Genomic DNA, 20076 nt, shown 5'->3' on the forward strand with positions numbered 1-20076 from the left:
TGACTTCATGTATATTCAAACAGAGCAAACCCACAAATAAGAGGTTCCATAATCACAGATTTTTTAGGAGTCTGAAACATGATGACTTGGTCTCTTACTTGTACTATAAACCTCTTTTAGGAAGTATCAGTTGAAGTAAGGAGGCAAGCAGAGGATTTAAAGGAAGATGGGGAGTGTATTTTCTCTAACATTAACAAACTGAATGAAAGGAACTGCACTGTAAGGTAAGTATAGTATTTTTAAATTTCTCTCTTTAAAATATTTGATTTTGACAAATCTGTCTGACAAATTTCTCTGATCTGGTCTTTTCCTGACTCAAACTCCAAGTTCTGCTGTGATGGTTTCAGAGTTTCTGTAGTGCCTTTTTCCCTTATTTCCCTCCTCCCCACATACTTCAATGTGCACAATAGAATTAATGTTGGGACTGAAAATTTTGGGGATTCTAGTGTAAGCTTAAAGAAATTGCTGAGTGTTGAGCATATTATAGTTTGTTCAGAGGCAGTTGATTCTTATCTGTGTGCATGAAATTATAGTTATGAGTTTTTTTGGCGGTAGGTGGGGGCTCTGAGGAATCCGAAAACAGATTTCCAGTATTATCCTTGGCAAAGACAGCATGCTGCTGAAATACAGCAGTGCTGTAAAATGGACTTTCCTTTTCTTGTTTCTTTACAGAATACAGTACATGAATAGAAGACAGTAAAATATGTTTTACTGTTTGAAGGTGTGTGAAGGTGTTTCAAAGGTGTGACTATGCACAGTGTAGCTAAAATCCCTCGAATGTCTAGCATGCTGAGGGTTGTCCTCGTCCTGGCCCATTGTAGTGTAAGCAGTGATTTCAGCAATCCCTGATTCTGCAGCTGCTGAGGTTGTGCACGCATTGCTATCGCCAGGTCTGACAGCTCTGGGTTTCATAACAGAGGGAACCCGTGCATAGGAAAAATAACCTCTATAGGCTTTCCTCGGTTCTGTAAGTGCTATTGAGTTCTCAAGGGAGAGGGAAATTATGAACTGTGGCAAACGTTCACTCTAGCTATGAGTATAAATCTCGTAAAAAGTTCCTATTTATTTGTGGGTTTATTTATTTATTTATGTGATTATATTTTGCATTGCTTACGGCTTAGCTGAAGAGACCACCCCCTATTTTTTCTAGTTTTCTATAGCCCTCTGTACTTACTGTAGTGATACCAAAATGAGCAGCCCACAGGGGTGCGAGTGTGCACGCAGGCATGGGGAGGGAGGGAGGGAGGGAGGGAGGGAGGGAGGGAGGGAGGGAGGGAGGGAGGGAGGGAGGGAGGGAGGGAGGGAGGGAGGGAGGGAGGGAGGGGGCAGAGGGGGCAGAGGGGGAGGCAGCACCATCAGCTGGAGCAGCCCGGCTGCTGTGGGCGGGCAGCAGCTCTGGACAAGTAACATCATTTCCATCTACCAGCGCCGAAGCCCAGTCACAAAAGCATGTGAATAATACTCCTACGCCAGCATTTTAGTAGTGTTTGTGCTGTACAATTCTTGCTTTATAATCATGGAATCCATGAAAATCACATGACTGGGCACCAGCTGCAGTAAGTTTTTTTTCTGCTGGAGCCTCTTTTGACATACTGTTTCAGATGTAGTACTTGGCCATTTTACCACATTACAGAAGGTTTTGTGAAATGGTCTCTTTCACAGTCTCTCTCAACACTGATATGCAGAGGGTTGCTATGCCTCCTAGATTCAAAAATCTAACTAATTAAATTCCCTCATTTGGACATTTAATTCCTGTGTTGTGAAATATCACTGTGTGATAATGAATGGCTACCTTAAGGGAAAGAATATACATTTTCGTGTGCTCCTTTTTTAACAAGGCATTCTTGTGCTCAGAAGGAACTGGCTTCATGGCATGGACTGATTTTATCATATTTGAGCTGCTCTAAAAGCATTTAGTTTTGTATTTTTAAAATCTAGCAATCTGCAAATGGCTAGCAAATCTATCTAATTCAGGGTATATTCTAGAACATGAATAGTAACCAAACCTGAGGTCTTCCTTATGGTCATGTTTAATACTCTCTTTTAAAATTTATGTTTGGATTAAATTGCTGGCAGCTGTTATTTTGTGCTACCGAGACCTGTGTGCTGTGTTGGCCTTTGTGCTGCCAAAGTCAGTGTGATGGGGTTGAACACAGGAGTGGCCCTTCTGCATTTGTGGGTGTAAGATTTACAGAGAGACAGCTGTGGAGTCCACAGGTGCTTTCTCCAGGTTGGAGTCTGTCCTACACTACAGGGTGCCTCTGGCCTCCCTCCACTTCCATTGTTTTGAGAAAAGAAAAAAAAAATATTAACATGAAATAAACTTTGAATATCTACCATTTATAGCTTCCCTGATTATTTTCCTCAGCAATACAGGTCTCTTTAATGCACTGAGTCTAGAATGAAAAAGGGTTAGAATATTGTAACAGCAAAAGGCTTTTTAAAAACAAGCAAACAAAAATAAAGATGTTTGATAGGGTTTTTTTTCTCTTGAGCTTTTTGCTATTTTCTTAGCTGTTCTTTTTTAGCACACAGTTCTAAAACCTAAATTAACACTACTTTGAAAAATTGTGGGAGGGGTGGTGTGTGAATACTGAGTTGATTAAGATAGTTTCTGAACCTCTTTCATCTTTGAGCTCTGTTTATCCCCTCTGAGATTACTGAATCCAGGTTGTTTCATCTCCCTTTTTAGAGGAGCTGCAACATGTTCTTCTGAACTGCAGTATTTAATAGTTTAGGGTATTACTTGTGGAGGAAGAGAAAATAGAGATCCATAGCTCCATAGCAGCCATTGTCATCTCTTATGGAAGTAGCAAACCACTCTTTTTATGAGATCACAGGGATGCAGTCATTCCATCTCATAACATGAGATTAGTACATACTTTTATACTGAGGGGTTGATGTGATTCTATGTATGTTCTTAACTTTAGGACAGCTTAGAAGCCTTATACAATTCTGCTGATCTGTAAACCAAAATGGTGCTTTTTTATTTTTATTGATGCAACTCTTTCTATTTCAAATTAGTTACAATAGCTTACCTTTTTACAGATGCAAAGTCTGGGCTTCTTTTAACATCTCTCTCTTTCTGCATTTGTAAAATGACTTATACTGGTTACATAATTACCTTCCTTATAGAAGTCTCCACAATTTTTAAGCTGAAATAGACTTTCAAAAAGTTACAGAGGGAAATGGATGCTCTGACCAGTAGTCTATGGCTTCCTGCAGTAGGACATGCACACATAAGTCATTCTGCATCAAAATAATCATGCTTTATGATCTAATTCTTAAGATTGCCATCTACTAGAGATGTTTACAGCCTTTGCCTTTATTTACTTTCTAAGAACATGTGACTCCTAGCTCTAGTAATTTGCTCCTATGGTGTCTATTAAAGTTACATAACTTCAAAAAGTGAAAAAGGATATCTGAGATCACAGGCTGCAGAAAATATTTCAGCATTTAAGAGGTGTCAAGTCCAAAAGTGTATGCATGTCAAGTGTAGGACCACAGTGTGACTCAACTCTAATTAAACACTGTAAAATGTTTCCTTCAGTATTTTCATACCTTAGTAGTTACTCCTATTTCAGTTGAGCTCTTGAAGACAGAGGAACAGCCTTTACAATACAAAATCAAAATAAAAATAATTTCTTAATGCTGAAGTTGTCCTAAATGTCCAATTATAATGTTCTAGAAAAATCTTTGATAATCCAGAAACAGGAATCTATAGACATGTTCCCAAGTTTCTTATTAGGCTCTTTATAAGGAAGATTTTTCAACACCTGGTGAATATGTAGGCTCCATGCTCACCAGGAGCAGCAGCAAATTATTGTGAAAGGAAGGAGCACCTTTATTAACACAGGAATGTAAGTGACCTTATGTCTTCTGAATTGAGATGGAAAAGAATTTTAAAATGGCCAGTAGTCCATTTGTGTATGTGCTTATTTGTATCATGCATATATGAGGGTGTGTGTGTGTATACTACACAGACATATAAAACATACATGTGTATATTGATAGTTATTTCTCTTAGCTTTTTTGACTTGTGACCACTATGGGTTGGGGTTTATATCTAGGAGAATTAAGAATGGGGGAAAAAAACCCTCAACAATCCACAACACATTTGTACAAATTAGTTCCTCATCTTTACAATGGTAGATGGTGTAAATAGGTAATTGAAAATATTCTTGGAAACTACCCAGTTTTTCATAACTCCATAAATTTTAAATTTTTTAATTTTGTTTGGGTTTCTTCTCCTGTGATATCAAAAACAGTAATAAAGTACCAATATAAAGTGTTAGGATCAGCTTAACTAGGGACTGAACTACTGAAATACAAGACTTGAAGGCTGCTTTAATATGTAGCAGAAGAGCCATTTCCTTAAATAGGTTATGAGAACTTTAGTTGACAACATTGTGTTGCATAGTTACTTCTTTATTAAGAGTCATAAAGTCCTAGAATGGTTTGGTTCAAAAGGGACCCTAAAAATCATATAGTTCCAACCCTCCTGGGAACTTTGCACTAGACCAGGTTGCTGAAAGCCCCATCCAGCCTGGTCATTGATACCTCCAGGCATGGGAAGGCTGCAGTGTCTCTGGATAACCTGTTCCAGTGCCTCACCCACCCTCACAGTAAAGAATTTCTTCCTAATACCTAATCTAAACCTACCTTCCTCCATCTTAAGGCCATTCCCACTTGTTCTATCACTACATGCCTTTGTGAAAAGTCCCTCTCTGGTTTTCTTGTAACCCCCTTTACTGGAAAGGTACTGGAAAGTGCTGTAAGGTCTCTGGAGCCTTTTCCGGGCTGAACAGCCCCAACTCTCTCAGCTTGTCCTCAATGAAATGTTCTAGTCCTGTGATCATAGTAGTGGTGGTCCTCCTCTAGACACATTCCAACAGGGCCACGTTTTTCTTCTTTTCAGAACCCTAGAAGTGAATGCAGTAATCAAGGTGGGGTTTCACAAAAGCAGAGTAGAGGGGGGAGAATCCCCTTCCTTGACCTGCTGGCCAGACTGTTTTTGATGTAGCCATTTGGCTCTCTGAGCTGGGAGTGCACACTGCCAAGTCACTCACTGTTGAGCTTTTTTTGTCCACAAACACCCCCAAGTTCTTTCTTCCCAAGGCTGGTCTTTGTCCATTCTCAGCCTGAACTTCTGCTTGGGATTGCCCTGCCCCAGGGGCAGAAGCTGGCACTTGGCCTTGTTGATCTTCCTGAGGTTACTAATTTATTGTTGCAGTTTAACAGTCAAACTGTGAGTTGCTGTTACTGGCTGAACATTGCAGGACAAATATGTCTCAGGCATTGAAGGACTTACACAGGCATTGCTAGAGCTGTGAAAGCAAAATGTTTTCACCCTTTTCCATGTGAGGAAGAAATAGTATGATCTTGTGCAGCTGCTTCCTTAGAAATTAGTGGAAAAATTACTTTGGCCAGCTTTTTGTACATGTGTTAACAAGCTCTAAGAAGCTTTTTCTTCTCCAGGCTGAACAATTCCAACTCTCTCATCCTGTCTTCACAGGAGAGTGTTCCATCCCTCTGGTCATCTCCCTGGTACTCCTCTGGACTTGCTCCAGCAGGTCCATGTCCTAGCATTTCTTTATCATGAGATATGGATTATTAAGGCATTTCACAGACCATTTTTTTTCCCAGTGATGTCATTATGTCTCATATAGCAATGACACAGTACAGTATGGGCTGTTTTAAAGTTTGTATTTTGTCTGAAAATGGGAAAAATCTACTCTAGCCCTTCCTGTGCTTATAGAGGAGAGTGAGTCTAACAGGATCTATTCATATATGAGAAATCCCCTGTAGCCTTTCATCTTCCTTAGGTTTCTGTGAATACTTGTAATTAGTACAAGTTTCATTGCCATGAACCATTATGTCCTTTCAATGTACTAGTATATGTGACTGACTAATAACAGAAATATAATTATCATACTCTTGAGACAGTGGAACCTTGGATCACTAGTACATGATGGCAGGTGATGGATGTTGATGCTTAAAAGCAGGCCAAAAGTCTGCCTAGGCAGGTTTCTTTCTCTTTGTGAGCCAGGAGCAGATGCTTGGGGTGGGAACAGAAAACCAGGGCAAAGTAGGAGCCATGCAGTTGGGTGTCTTGTCAAGCCTCTGCTGGTCTGTCTGTCTTTAAGCTTTGTTTTATTTTTGTTTTGTTTTTTACTGCTGTGAAATATGAAGATTGTATGTTCATAGAACAGTCTGTGAAATTCAGCTTTTCCTTCATGTGTAGCAGTAATTTCTGTTGTACATTGTTGTATATGTTGGTGAAGTACAGGAAAATCTCTCCTGTGAGTTACTTTGCATTTATTAAATCTGAATAATTTTCTCATAGTGGCAGCTGCTGCCACCTAGTTTTTCCACTCCTTTTGTGAATCATCTATATCTGATGAGTTCTGATGTGAATGATGTGATGAGACAAGAGAGGACTCTGTCTCATGGGAGTCAAATTTTTAAGAGCCTCAGGTGAGATGAAATTTAATTTTCTAATGCACCTAAAAATCCAAAGTCTCTGTCATCCAGATCACTCTTGTCTTTGTGTGGAGTGACTCTAAGATTGGTAGTGCATCTAAGACACATCTTTTCTACACATGGCCAAATTATTCTTTGTCATTTTTACTCATTAGTGCAGCTGCTGAATATCTTCATAAAATTTCTCCTTTTTTGCTTATTTCAGTTGTTTATGATTCTGAGGTTCTCCAGATTCACAATGAGGTTCTTTTTTTATTCTTGCTCTCTTTCCCTCATTCTTTCTCTTCAGCACCCTCACACCTTCCCTCCCTGAACACTGGGTGTGTCACTGTGCTCAAGCAGCTGCCAAAGTATCTGAGGAATGGGTAGCTGTGCAGATCCCAGTTCAGTAATTTCCTGTGGAAGTTTCAGGTGATTGTCATATTGTCATATGGTAGTTTATGACTACCCACTTTTTATGGTGTGCAGCATCTGAGAGTAGTTCCTGCAAAGGCTGTTCTTTGCTTGTGGAGTTGTGAAGGGGAGACTGTGTCAATTTTTTGTTGCAGCTTTATTTTCTTTGTATTCTTACTATTGTACTTTCATCCCTATAATCTGTCTGGCAGATATCTGTGTTTGAATAAGTGCCTTTATTTTTCTTTCTTTTTTTTTTTTCTTTTTGTCCTAACACCCTTAGAGATTTGTACCTCAGCTTTTCTTTTAAAATTTCTTAATTTACCATATTTTGCTTATAGATCTGCTTTGCTAGATTAGTTGTGGATTTTCCTCATTTGAGTAGGACTTGAGTTCTCTAGTGGATGTTCCTTTTAATTGCTATTTAATTCAACTTTTGGAGGGGACAGAGAGAGGGGAAGAAGAATTGTGGTTGGATGTTTTGGTAGGTGTTACACATTTCCTCTGAGTTCCATATATTGTATTTTAAGTTGCATGTTATCTCTTAGCATTATACCATCTGGCTTGTTATTTTAAAAAAATATTCATCTCATGTATGTAAATGCCCTTTTCAAAATTAAATACCACTGTGTAGATTTTTAACCTTTCAAAAAAGATTTCTCTAAATGCATATGGCAACTGGCACAGGGTAGCTCTTCAAATAGCTAAGTTTTGAACCAGATTCTTCTCATACCTCAGGATCAAGGAAGAAGTTGCATGATAAATTGTCCCACTTGTAGTTTTTTTCTTCCTCTTGTTGTCCATTTTAAAACTTCCAGGCTGGTTGAGCTGAGAGATGTGTGGGCATCTTTATAAGCATCACAAATGCATTATTTTGGGATTTGGGGGTTGGTTGTGGCTAAATGAAATTGTTAAAACTTGCAGGCTCCTGCCACTGCCTCCCTATTCCTCAGTCTCTTGGCAGCACTCAGCCTGTCAGGTGTGCGTCCTGCAGATCGGTGAGATGCTCCACTCAGGCTCACCAGCAGCTGCTGGAGCTCATTAAATGGGTGCTGGACTGCCTCCAAAACCTGTGCTTGGTTTACAGTACACTACAGTAATACAGCCCTGCTTCTCCCCCATCCAATTTGTGCATTCTCCACACCCTTGAAAATCTGGACTCTCCCTTCTGTCTTTATTAGGTGAACTTTGAATCCTTGTTTCTAAACTTGAGGGTGGCTATCCTATCTCTTATTTCTTTCCCCTTTTTTCTACTTGCAGCTTCTTGCTTCCAAGTAAAGTTATTTTTGTTTTAATTGCTCTTGGCACATCTGTTCTCCTCACTGTGCATGCAGTGACAGCTAGGGGTATGCAAGGCCATCATGGGCTGATAAAAGGAAGTGTTGGAGGGTAGTTTCTTCTTACCAAAAGTTTCCTCCCCTGCCCCTAAAGGGAAGTGTTACCAAGCATGTGTAGCTGGAAGAAGTCATAAACCTGATTTTGACAGGGGGTGTGAGTGAAAGAACAACACACAAAAGTGTTTGTGGAGAGAGAAACGGAGATAATTAGTACAAATTTTGTATTCTGATTTGATTTTACTGCTTTCCTTGGAAAGCGAATTAGAATGAAAACCATCTAGAGACTTGCATTTTCGTTGCACTGCTTGAAATTCAGCTGTCTTCCTGTAGCCCTGTTGATGATAACAGTTGAGTATGGAGATTTAGAGCTAATGTAAGATACAGTCTCCAGTGGTTATAGTCATAAAAGCATCGTGTGCTGATGCATTGAAGATTTTATTTTCCCTTAAGTTACTTGATGAAAAGCAAAATTGGAAAAGCGTGCCTGATTTGTCTCCTCAGTGCAGCAATTCATACATTTCTAACATATGGAGTGGCTTTATGGTGTTCTGGTACTAAAAGCTAGCCTGTGAAATGTTCACTTTCTGCTACAAGCCCTTAGGCAATATGGTTATGGTTTGCTGTCATGCAGGAGACTGTTTATGTCAGTAAATGTGAGTGAAGTTTTGTGCTAAAAAGTAACATGGCAGCTATGGCTTCCATTTCTGTGCAGCCAGAATTGCTGCAGTCTATAAACCAGTTGTGTTGTATTATGCAAACTGGTGGTTTTTTCTTTAAGTCAATCACACACTCTGTTGAAATCAAACAGGCAGCTTTGGGAGGCAGAAAAGTTTTAGGAGAAGTTATTAACTGGATTTCTAACTGCTCTATGTGATTTTATGTGCAGTTTAAATAACATTTTCCTCTTAAAGTGGTCATCTTTAAAATTACCTTTTCATACATATTAAAGTCTTATTCACAACTTCTCTGTTAAGTCTTTAATGTGTTTTTGTAGATAAATTGAAAGGAGCTTGAGCTTTTCTCTGATGAAAGCCATGATGCCTTCTAAAGATGGAGCGTGGGGGTGGCAATGTGCTCATGCAGCATGAAAGCATTCAGTTCTTTCTCTGCAGAATCTCCTGCAAGAGAGGGCGCCTGTGCACGCAACACATGCAAAAAAATTCAGGCTGGAGGGCTGTTGATTAAGGCTCTCCTCAAAAATTAAAGACTTGGTTATTTGAATGTTGTTCAGAAGGGAACCTAGTAACACACCGATCTTTTAAAATCATTGTAAATAATTAAAACTTGCACAGCTGTAATTGTGGAAATGCAGATCATGATTTTCACAAATGAAAACCCTTAAAAAATTAAAGGACTTTTAAGTTTTGTTTTATTTTTTTTTAATAAGCAAATCCAGGGGGTCAGGGTGGGGGAAAGGAAAAGCTTTGAAGTCTCTGAGATCTTTTCCCTGAGGTCAGAAGTTTCTGGTGATGTAACATACAATACAGACTAAGCCTTCACTTATCAAGGTTAAAGTTGACAGAGCTTGTATGAACTTGTCAATCATAGGAAGCAGGCAAAAACAAGCCAGCTGTTGTGAGGCATGGCTTTGAAAATCCTCTGTGTTACAGTAAATGAGACGCAGAGGTTGAGACAGATTCAGTTCTGCAAGGCTTTCAAACTGGCTGGCACATTTGTGAGGATGCAAAGCTCACACATCCTGTGAATGGGGTAAAAAGCTGTAAATCCTGGTAAGATTGTCTTGTCTTTAGTGTTAAAGCATGAAAGAAATGGCTAGTGCTGTGTGCCTTATTTACCATTTTTTGTCAGTTCTGAACAGAAATTTGCGATATTAATTCATACAGTATTTCTTTTGTTCTTCAGTCTTTCAGCACAGGCTGCATCTTCTGCCTCTATCAGCAGAAGCTACAGTAGCAAATTAACAATGATGCAATGCTTGGTACAGAATTTTATTTTGCTTAGTGCAGTCGACTGCTGTGTTTGCTTATGGGGTGGGAGAATAGGGGAAAACGTGAGTTAATCCCAGCTAAGATGCTGTGTGTGCGTATGCTCGCACACACGCGCTGTTTTTAGCAGCTTTTGTTTTCACAGTTGGCATCATGTACACTGGAATTAGAAGGCAGTGCCTCTCGAAAATACTTGTTTTCTGGACTGAGGGCTGCAGTGCCGTTGTTGTGGCTCAGGGTGCCAGGCTCGGGGTTCCTCTCGGCTAGGGGTGGTGCGAGAGCTTTTCATCTTGTTATTTGCCTGGCAAGCCTGTTACTGTGAGTACAGGCTTGCTCGAAGACCTTTTCCACAGCAGCAGGAGCTATTAGCTGGGACTGCAAGAGAATTGGATGTGACTATTAGAAGCAAGCGGTGAGTGTGGCTCAGAGTGAAAAGATGGCTATTGAAATGTGTGCATGCTAATTAATTTAAATGACTGGTTTAGAATTTTCTTTTCCTTTAAAGATAAGCTAGCTATGTGTTCTTTTTGGTGAGAGAATGCCTGAGAATCCCAGGTGACCTAGTTGCTATTCACAATGTGTTTTATTTTATTGCTTGTCTTCTGTTGCCTAATTCTTGTTCAGCTGCAAGCAGCTGTTTTCAGTAGGAATAGCAACAAGAAAATAGCAACAGCATTATCAGTACAAAAAAGTCTAAATGAAAAAAAATCAAAGGAGTGGCAACTGGAATGTAGGGGGTTTTTTAGTAAATTGACAAAACAATCATTCTTCTTTGAGATTTTTTTTTTTGTGTGACTGTGATTTCCTTGTTAGCAGTGCTGGAAAATATTGTCTTTTGTCTCTGCAATGGTTGCCATTTGTGTAATATGATGGTTCTTGTTATACTGTTGGGATATTCTGATGATTGAATTCAGTGTGTAAGTACTGAACACATTAATTGGTTGACTTCAGTATAAGTAATTTTAATTCCATGCAGGTAATCCCCTGTGAGCTAGGAGAGGCATGCAATAGATAAAGCAATAAGAACACAGCCATAAAAATTATTTTTTATCATTTATTTTTGATGTGCAGCAGGATGGAGGAGGGGCTTTTGTTTTCTGAATTAAGGAAAGCATCACTCCCTCTGCCCTTTCCCATAAAATTCTTCCTTTCTGCAGAAAGGCCCTTGTGCTGCTACAAAAAATATAATTTTAAGCAGATTTTATTTTTATGGGCCTATGTATTTTGCTGTTGTCCATGACTGGCCCACATTCATCCATCAGTATCAGTTTGTTTATTTACTGCAGAATTAGAATGGATATGTTCTTTGTTATTTATTTATTTCTGGTTTTCATGGGGAAAGAGAGAACATTTTTTGAGAGACAGAATGAGAGATGGAAACTCATTGCATTGTGTATGTTGCCGTGCAGGCAGGACAGAGGAGACATTCTGGTGGGATCAATGGACTGGAGAGCAGTGTCTATTATTTATTTCTTTCTGTGATAAAGCCAGGTGATAATGCAAGGGTTGTTAGGGTACAGTGACATTTAGCTTTATCACATTGGGTGCAACAACTAAACTGTATTTAGTGTGACTGACTAAACAGCTGCCATTGAAGCACAGAAAATGTTAACAGGCTATCAGAGACAGAACTGAAAAACCAACACTCAGACCATGATAAAGGGGCTGTAGTGTACCAGTGATGTGCTGTGGGATATACTTTGTGAAATATCTTGCTGGTTTTGTACTTTCTGTTGTCCTCTAGCAGGCCTTTTTTTTTCCCTAGAGAGAGAAAGCATTCTCTCATCAGTCAGTATTCATTATTCTTTTCATCTTAACACGTGCTTTGCCTTTGCTTCAGCAGTGCTTCTTGCCATCATCTGTCTCTGGCAGTGGACAGCTCTACATCTTTGTAGTGGCTTATATGCTGTGCCTCTTCATGGCATGACTGTTAGAGGACAGCCATCATGGTTCTTTATTCTCTGCATTTATCTTTTAAGATTTCTAAGTAGTTTCATAAAGCTCTCATTTAGCATCTTTGGAATATGCTTCATGCATCACTATCTGATGGGTAGTGTGTGCTGTACTGACTCAGTACAGATACAGACATCAGAAAAATGAACACTGGTAAAATAAGTGCCTTGGTACTGCATGTCCAAAGTGTGGCATTGTGTTGTCAGTGTCTCCTAAGCATTGCAAGAGTAAAACTAATTTAAGGGCTTAAGTGGTCCTGGATCCTCTGAAAAAGAAAGGATATGGGACTCAGAGGAGGATTCAGATAACTAATAGGAGGGAGACATCTATATGAAGTGCTGAGTCAAGTTGTAGCCCACAGAGAAGTCAAGTTTAATACCTGGTTGGCTAAACAGTTACAGGTAGCTAGGGAAACCTGACATAGCCTAGCATATTCCACTTGGCTTCCACCTACCATCTCTTAGGGGAGCTGATGCCTTTGAACCTTTAAAGTTTCTGAAATCATCATGCATTAGTTAGTGCTTATCAATATGAATTAAAATGTGGTATTAGACCTCAGATTTTTTCCTGAATTTCCAACAGTCTTGCCCTATGCACCCTATTCTAACTTCGTAGCATTGTGTTGTCTCAAGCAGAGCTATACTGGATAGAAGAAACTACCCTTTGTTTGTGAACTATTGCAGAAGTGCTTTTGGATCCCAGTGTGCCACGTGCCAGACAAATTCACAATGAAAATATAGTTTCAGCACATAAAGTTCATAGCTTAAAAAGTATTGGCAAGAGCTGTGCCTATAAACAGGATTTTGTCATATGCAAAGACAGTATTTCCCAATTACTTTAAGCCACATAATTACCTGTTTCAAGCCAGGTCAGGTCCTTCATCCAGCTTTCTGTGGGCCTGTACAATTCTTACTGCCAGTATGCTGAAAAGAGCAGGAAGACAAAGCTCCAAGTGTCTGAGAAGGAGACTGCCTCTTCTGAGAGATTATCTGCATAAGGTCACTTTAAAGGGACTGCAAAACTGTGGCCTTGATTTTGAGAGTGTTTGTTTTTGTAGGTGAGAACTTTTTACAGAGGAGTCATACTTAGGTATGAAGGCCTTTTTCCAGTGTAGCTTGTAGTTCTTGAGAAGGAATTAAATTAAATCAGAAACAGCCACTCCATTTGCTCTCCTTTGCCAGTGAGTTAGTGCAGAACATATCACTGATTACATAACCATGCTTATGTTTTATGGCGAAACTTTTGCACAGAGGTCAGGTCTTTAACAAATGATACATTTTTCAAATGTTGGCTAATGTGTTTTTGCAAAGCTTATGTAGTCTGGGATTTTCAAGTTGGATCGTCTTGTGGTACTGTTTGGGTTGGCCTGAAGTGTTCTCAAAAAACTGTAAATCAGACAGATAAAAATCAAACACATTGGATTTATAGAAATCTCTTTAATTTATTGAGGTACAACATTTTATAAGATCATTCTATCTCCCTAACTAGATTTAGTCCAATCTTGAGTATGGGGCAAGTGAAGAAAGTGGTTTGGAGTTGGTTTTTATGGCAACCAAAAATGTTATTCTTCTGATAGGCATCTATACATAATGATTCATTTTTGTAAATGCTCACCGACTCCACTGGCAGGCTCCTCTTAATGTGTGTGTATGTGTGTATATGGTTTAACCTTCATGTAAGAGCTCACATTACTGTTACCTCTCTCTGGTTTGTTAGAATAGCCTGTTGTATTATTGCTCGGGGGACTGGAGGTGTCCAGGCTGGGGATGAGACTTGTGAGTTTTTTGCCCAGTTTAGTCTTTGCATTTCAGTCTTGTGTGTATGCCCCAAGCGAATGGAGCCAGAAGGAAACTGAGAGACTTACTTGTCCATTTAGGTAGAAAATGCTTTGTGCCAGTATGGAGATCCACATTCCCACCCCCACTGCAGTAAGTGATGCTGGTGTGGCTATGACCACTGGGAAAGTGCAAGACACAGAGCAGAGTTCCTCCTGCATTCAATGATGAGTGCTCAGTCTCTTGTCTCTCCACACAGACCCCCTCTGGGAATGCTGAGCCCTCTGGTAAATGAGAGCTGCTCAAAAATGTGAAGGACTGGTTTGTGCAATGAAGCAATTCCTTCTTTTCAGTTAGAACCATACATTGGTTTTCTGTCTCCTAGCATTTATATATGAAAGCTCCTACAGCAAAATACTAAAAACAAGTGTAGTAGAAAAGGCTCACATTAGACTCCTGTCCTAGACTCACCCTTACTGCATAGCACTTTGTAGCACTAGCAGAAGACTCTTAATTACACTTCCTTTGCAGCTCGGGTTAAGTGACTGGTGTAAGTTGTCTGACGGTGCGAGCTGTAATGTGGCAGGGTGGGGAATGTGGTTGAGCTCTCCCGGTTCTCAGGCTCTTGCAACTTGGGTAATTGTGGCATTGTATTATGGGGAGGGGGAGCTTTGGGTTTGAAGACAGCTAAGAGTTTAATGTTTTTGGTGTTGGCTGGTTTGTTGTCTAGAATGAAAATAGTCATTAAGTCAATTGTTGTGTTTTCCGATGATTTAAAACTGTTCTGTGTCACTCACATTGTGATGTTTGGTTATAAATGATGAGTTAGTTCCTTTCCAGTGGTATGGTATCTTTGCATAACCCATGGGTCTCATTTCCAAATTAGTTGTATTCTGGGCATATTATTACATGATGCATTGACAGATAGCAAGGCAGCTTAGTGGACTTCTCAGTGTTGATAATAATGTAACACCTTTGCAGGTTCTTGCCACTGTGTTCTCCTGGGGCTTGAAGCTTGTTTTCTTTTCCTCCTTTCTGAACAGTAAGCTTACATCTTTCCAAAATAATGTGATGAGCATGTTTTGCATGAAGATGCACTCAACACTGAATGCAGTTTAGCTTCAGTGTTGAATGTATCTACCGCCTCTCCTCAGACTCATTTTGTGTGGCAAAAATGTTTGATTAATTTTGTGGAAGCTGTATAAAGTCATGTGTGTAATCTCTAAATTTTATCTCCATGTTTGCAAATACAACATCTCTAAATTTCTCTCTGCTGTAGTTCTTTGTGTCCTTTTGCTCAGTTTTGGAAGGTGACAGAACTGCTAGAGCATTCATTGCTTCTGAGCCAGAGTAATATACATACACACCAATATACTGGTTACATGTTTTGGATATGCACATGTCAAATTGGTGGTGTTCTCTGTCCTGTTTGCTTCCACCAGCACTCCCAGTCCCAATGTGCATGCGAAGTTCATGGTATACTTTGCAAACTGGCTGAGATAATGCATGTCATTGATGGCTTTGCAACACTTTGTGTCATACCCTTGATTTTTCTGTGCACCTGAGAGCATCTCTTGCACTGTTTTTTGTAATGGCTTATGGATGTGAAGGTGAATTGGGAGGCCTGAAGAGCTTTTGCACAGGTTCACAAGGAGAAAATTGTTCTGTTTGTAGATTCTCTAGACAATGAAAAAGGATGATTTAAACACAGTATTTCATATGTAAGCCTGCAGTCTTCATTTGGTAAATGTTTCCATTAAAATTAGTGGATCTATTTACAGGCCTGGTTCTGCTTACATTGAACTCACTAGGGAAAATGACCTGACTCTTGAGATGCCAAGATGCCATGTAACCAAATCTGAATATTGTTGATCTTCCCTGGCCCTTTGTATAATTTTTTACTTCCCAAAACCAAAAGAGGAGTCAGTAAATTCTGTTTTGTAAATCAGAATTTATTCTGAATTTGTCAGACAACTTGAAGCTGTCTGAACTAACTACTCTTAGGTGAGAGCAGTATGAAGAGACCTGAACATCAACCACACTAATCTCCTCAAACATGTTTAATTTGAAGTTTACCAGTTAAAGTTGAATTTTAAGGTTTAACACTTCACATGAGAAAGATTGTCTATTCTCAGGAATCCACATCTAATCAGTTGTCTTTCCACAAGACTTAATTTTATATATTTGTTTTAATTTAATTAAAATAGTAATGCAGTGTGTGATTACTCCAATTTTTTTTCTTGAATTTATAATAGACTTTAAGCTAATAGTTATTTTATGTGCTTTTATCTCAAATTTTGTTATCCTACACACTGCTGTTAACTGCCTGTAGACATTCTCAGAACTGGTACAGTGATGTTAGTAAAGTGTTTACATTGAAAAATTCAAGTAAACCTTATTTTACAGTTAGGCTGGAGAAGATGCTTCTTTCACAGTAACCTCAAAGGAAGACTTGGGCAGTGTATGACTACAGGATTACTATTTAAAAATATAGAGACCAGCACTGTCAGTAGCATAACTTACATTAGTACCTTTCTGAAGCCTTTGACTTGTTTTCTAAGCTCATAGTGTCTCTTCAGTCTCCTTTAAAGCGGAGGCCAAACCTGTCTCCTCTTGGGGCTCCAGAGGTACTTTTCTCCTGACTTCTGCTCCTTCCATAACTTGTCTTCATCTGGTGAGCACAAATGTACTACATGTCTTGTGGCAAAGGACAAGCATGGAACTGCAGAGGGCTTCCTGACTAGACAGAAACTGAGTGTGAATCTGGAATAAACCCAAAAACATTTAGGATAAGATAAGGCCTTTTTGGCCATTGTTTGTCATTTGTGCTGACAGGGGAAAAGAAGTTCAACCTTAAAATCAATTTGACTAGAAAATACTATCCTTTCTAAATTTCCTTTCCTGCCTTGATTCAGGAGATATTAATTTTCCCTTTCCCTGTTTTTTTAAGCTTCAGCAAACATTTTGTTTGCTGTTATTTCATTTTTCATCAGATACACAAAAATTCAACCTCCAGATTAAAGTTCCTGGTATTCAGTTCACATTTAAAAATGTTGCTGAAGCATTAATGCACCTGGATAAGAAACGTGTTTCACACACTTTGTTACTGCCTTTGGAGCAAGAAGAGAATTCAATTTTAGTATTAGAATTCTTCTGGAGACAGTTTTGTTTTCTACCAACATTTGGCTGTTCGTTTAACTAAGCTGTGCACACTGCAGCGCCTCGGGTTACCCAGAGGCTGTGTCGTGTCCTGTGGTGCTCCATACCCTAATTTACCCTGACATTATGTTCTGACTCATCACATTAGATTAGGTACAGCATGTGTGCCCATACATGAGAGGATGTTTTTGTGCCCTACAGTTACCATAGGTTGAAGGAATTGGTTCAATGTTGGATGTGATCTCGGTGCTCAAGTTTCCTAGGTTGGTGCGTTGGCCTTGCACCGAAGGAAATAAATCAGCAGCATACTAAAAGCATGTTCTTTTCCCTAGGCAAGCTGACACAGGGGCCCTGAGGGAAAACTCACGAGAGAAGAGCAATCAGCTGGACCAGAATTTAGGCCACAAGTGGAAATCTTCTGTCAGGCCTTTGCATGTGCAAGAACCTACAGTTCTGCCTCATGAGAGCCGGGGCAGGTCTGGAACATTGCCTAGTGACTACCGATACACTCAGGAAAATGTGAATGAGAAGAGCAAGGATTGTAGCCTGCCTCACCTGCCCTACTCTGAGCCACAGACCTTGAACGAGAACCACTCCTCTCAGTCCTGGGGCAAAGGAGAGGAAAACCATAGAATAGAGCCAGTGCTGCTGAACAAGAAGCGTGGACCTGCTCCACCAGCGAGGCCACCACGACCCAAAAGAGATAAATACAGGCGACCAGATATTTCTGCACCATCTCTTGGCACCTCTTCTGAATCTCTGCTCGTAGCACCCAGCCAGCCTTTTCTGTCCTCGTCCCCCAGCTCTGCTGAAGGCTTTGCCAGTCAGTCCTCTCTCTGTCAGAGTCCTGCAGCTTTCAATGGAAAACTGAAGAGTGCTAATCCACAGCAGCTCCCGCAAGTGTCATCTGCAGAGAATGTTTGTCAGCACTTAGAAGAAAAAACACACCTTAAGTCTGAGTCTTCCAAGTATCGGTATCTTCAAAAACCAGGCATGGAGTCATCAAGGTCCCCTTCTCCCCAGTTTGCACCACAGAAGCTCACTGATAAACCTCCTGTGTCCTTACAGGATGAGAACCCAGCCAGGTACTAAATGTAACTTCTTTACTTTATTATTAACACTTTTTGCCAAGTTAGACCTTAATATTGGTTGTCTGTTCATTTTCTTTACACATCCTTGAAGTTCCTTAAGCATCGAGCCACTCTAGCATATTTGAGAGACCACAGACTTGTGTAGAATTCCTTTTGATACTGTTAATGTCCTTCAGCTGGTCTGTGATTTCTTTTAGTTGACTTGTGCTGCCCAGGTGTTAAACCTGGTAGTTAGTAGAAAATAAAAGGGAAGGATTCTAAGGGATTTGCCTCTGAAAGTACAGGCAAAGTCACAAAAGTCCCTGTCATCATGTCCTCTGCCTGAGTCTGTATATAAATATGAATCAGTGTAAGTAGGGAAAAGCAGATGGGGGAAGAGAAGCTGCATCCTTTGTGATATCTGTTTTGAAAACACACAGAGTAATATACATTTGCCAAATTTTTATGTTGCTTTTACAGTGAAATGTGACACTTCAGGTTGTCTGTGGATCGGTCCTCAACACAATGTTGACAAGGGCTGAACATCAGTAGGAGATTTTCAATCCTTTCCCAGGGTCAGCTCAGACAACTGACTGAAATTAGCTGATTGCTGCATCTTTCATATGCTGCTAAGATCATAAAAGGTTATTCTCCCATAAGATAACAAACTCTTCCAGGAAGCTCAGGAATCTTGGTTTTCATAAATCCTTCAGCACTATAACTCATGGTTAAAGAGCGAAAACAAAACCTCTAAGCCAAATTCATGCAGAGATTGGCTCTCTGAGCAAAAGCATGGCTTGGCTTGGCATGGCTTTCCTCTACTCTAATGTAAATGGTTGAACAAACTCAGGCTGTTTTCCACTTTGCCTTATGACATGAAAACATGAATCACTTTTTTTCCTAAATAGCCCTTCATGTTTCTCCTCTTTCAACTGGAGGAAAAAATGAGGTTTCATTCTGCAGTGTTTTTAACACGAAGTAATAATATAATTTACAATGGAAACGGCAATATGTCATGTGAACCCTAGAATCCATGTGCTAAGGTGGATGACAGTAATGACTTCCTTAATATTTTGCTTTGACTTCCTTAATATATTACTTTATCAAGGGATACAGAGGATGCGTAGAAAGTCAATTGCATTTGTTCTTCCTTTTTGCTAAGCTTTAATGTTGAAATAAGCACTGAGGTGTTCCTAATTATATGTTCATATCTGAATGATAAAATACTTATCCTGTGAATCTTTTGCTAATATTTTAAATTCTTAGGCCCAGACAGCTCTTGTTTGCACACAATGTATTGTCCCCAGTTAATAATTAAATTATTCACTAAAACTGGTTTGGCTGAAAAGGACAAGCATGGCGGCCATACCTCAAAACTTTCTATATGGTATTTATTTTATATGAATAAAATATGTTAAGTAGATTTATTAATCCATACTTAATCTGATTTGGTGTGCTATTTCTATCGGCTCATTGCATATGAGCTTTTGGACATGCCACTTTGCATGCTGGGGGCAGCTAATGTTTGATGATGTTAGTTTATAGCTTTTGTGCACTTTTAAGAAAAATGTCTCTTTCATCAACAGGCCAAGTGTGTGCAAGGTTTCCTGCACTGATTTAGGTAGAATAATGTGGGGCAAATACTGATGGTGTCCACAACTCAGCTATTGCCAGACACAGCTGTTTAGCAACAACAAAGCTGAAAAGAGTGCATTAATAGATTTCCAGTAAGCCTGAACTCAAGTCAAGGAGGGACTGTTTGTAGTTGGGTTGAAGCTTCAGAATGTCCACAAGCAGAGTTGCTGCAAGTCAAAAATTCATGCTGCCTTTCCACAAATGGAAAACCTTCAGAAAATATGAGGGTAGTGATTGCAGGAACAGAATTTTTGAAACACCTGGTGTTGAACTATCTTTGCTTTTACTGAAAGCAATCGATTTAATGATGCCTTAAGTTTCTGGA

At 39.6% G+C, this 20076-nt stretch overlaps 1 protein-coding gene across 1 annotated transcript in view; it reads left to right on the plus strand.

Moving 5' to 3' along the window:
• Positions 1–20076, plus strand: part of SHROOM2 (shroom family member 2) — a 117201-nt gene that overhangs the window by 82167 nt on the left and 14958 nt on the right. Inside the window, 2 exon segments of the mRNA XM_079298876.1 lie at positions 121–224; positions 17379–18131. Coding sequence (XP_079155002.1) covers positions 121–224; positions 17379–18131 — 857 coding nt within the window.

The sequence above is a fragment of the Erithacus rubecula genome (assembly GCF_903797595.1).
Source record: "Erithacus rubecula genome assembly, chromosome: 1".
NCBI lineage: Eukaryota > Metazoa > Chordata > Aves > Passeriformes > Muscicapidae > Erithacus > Erithacus rubecula.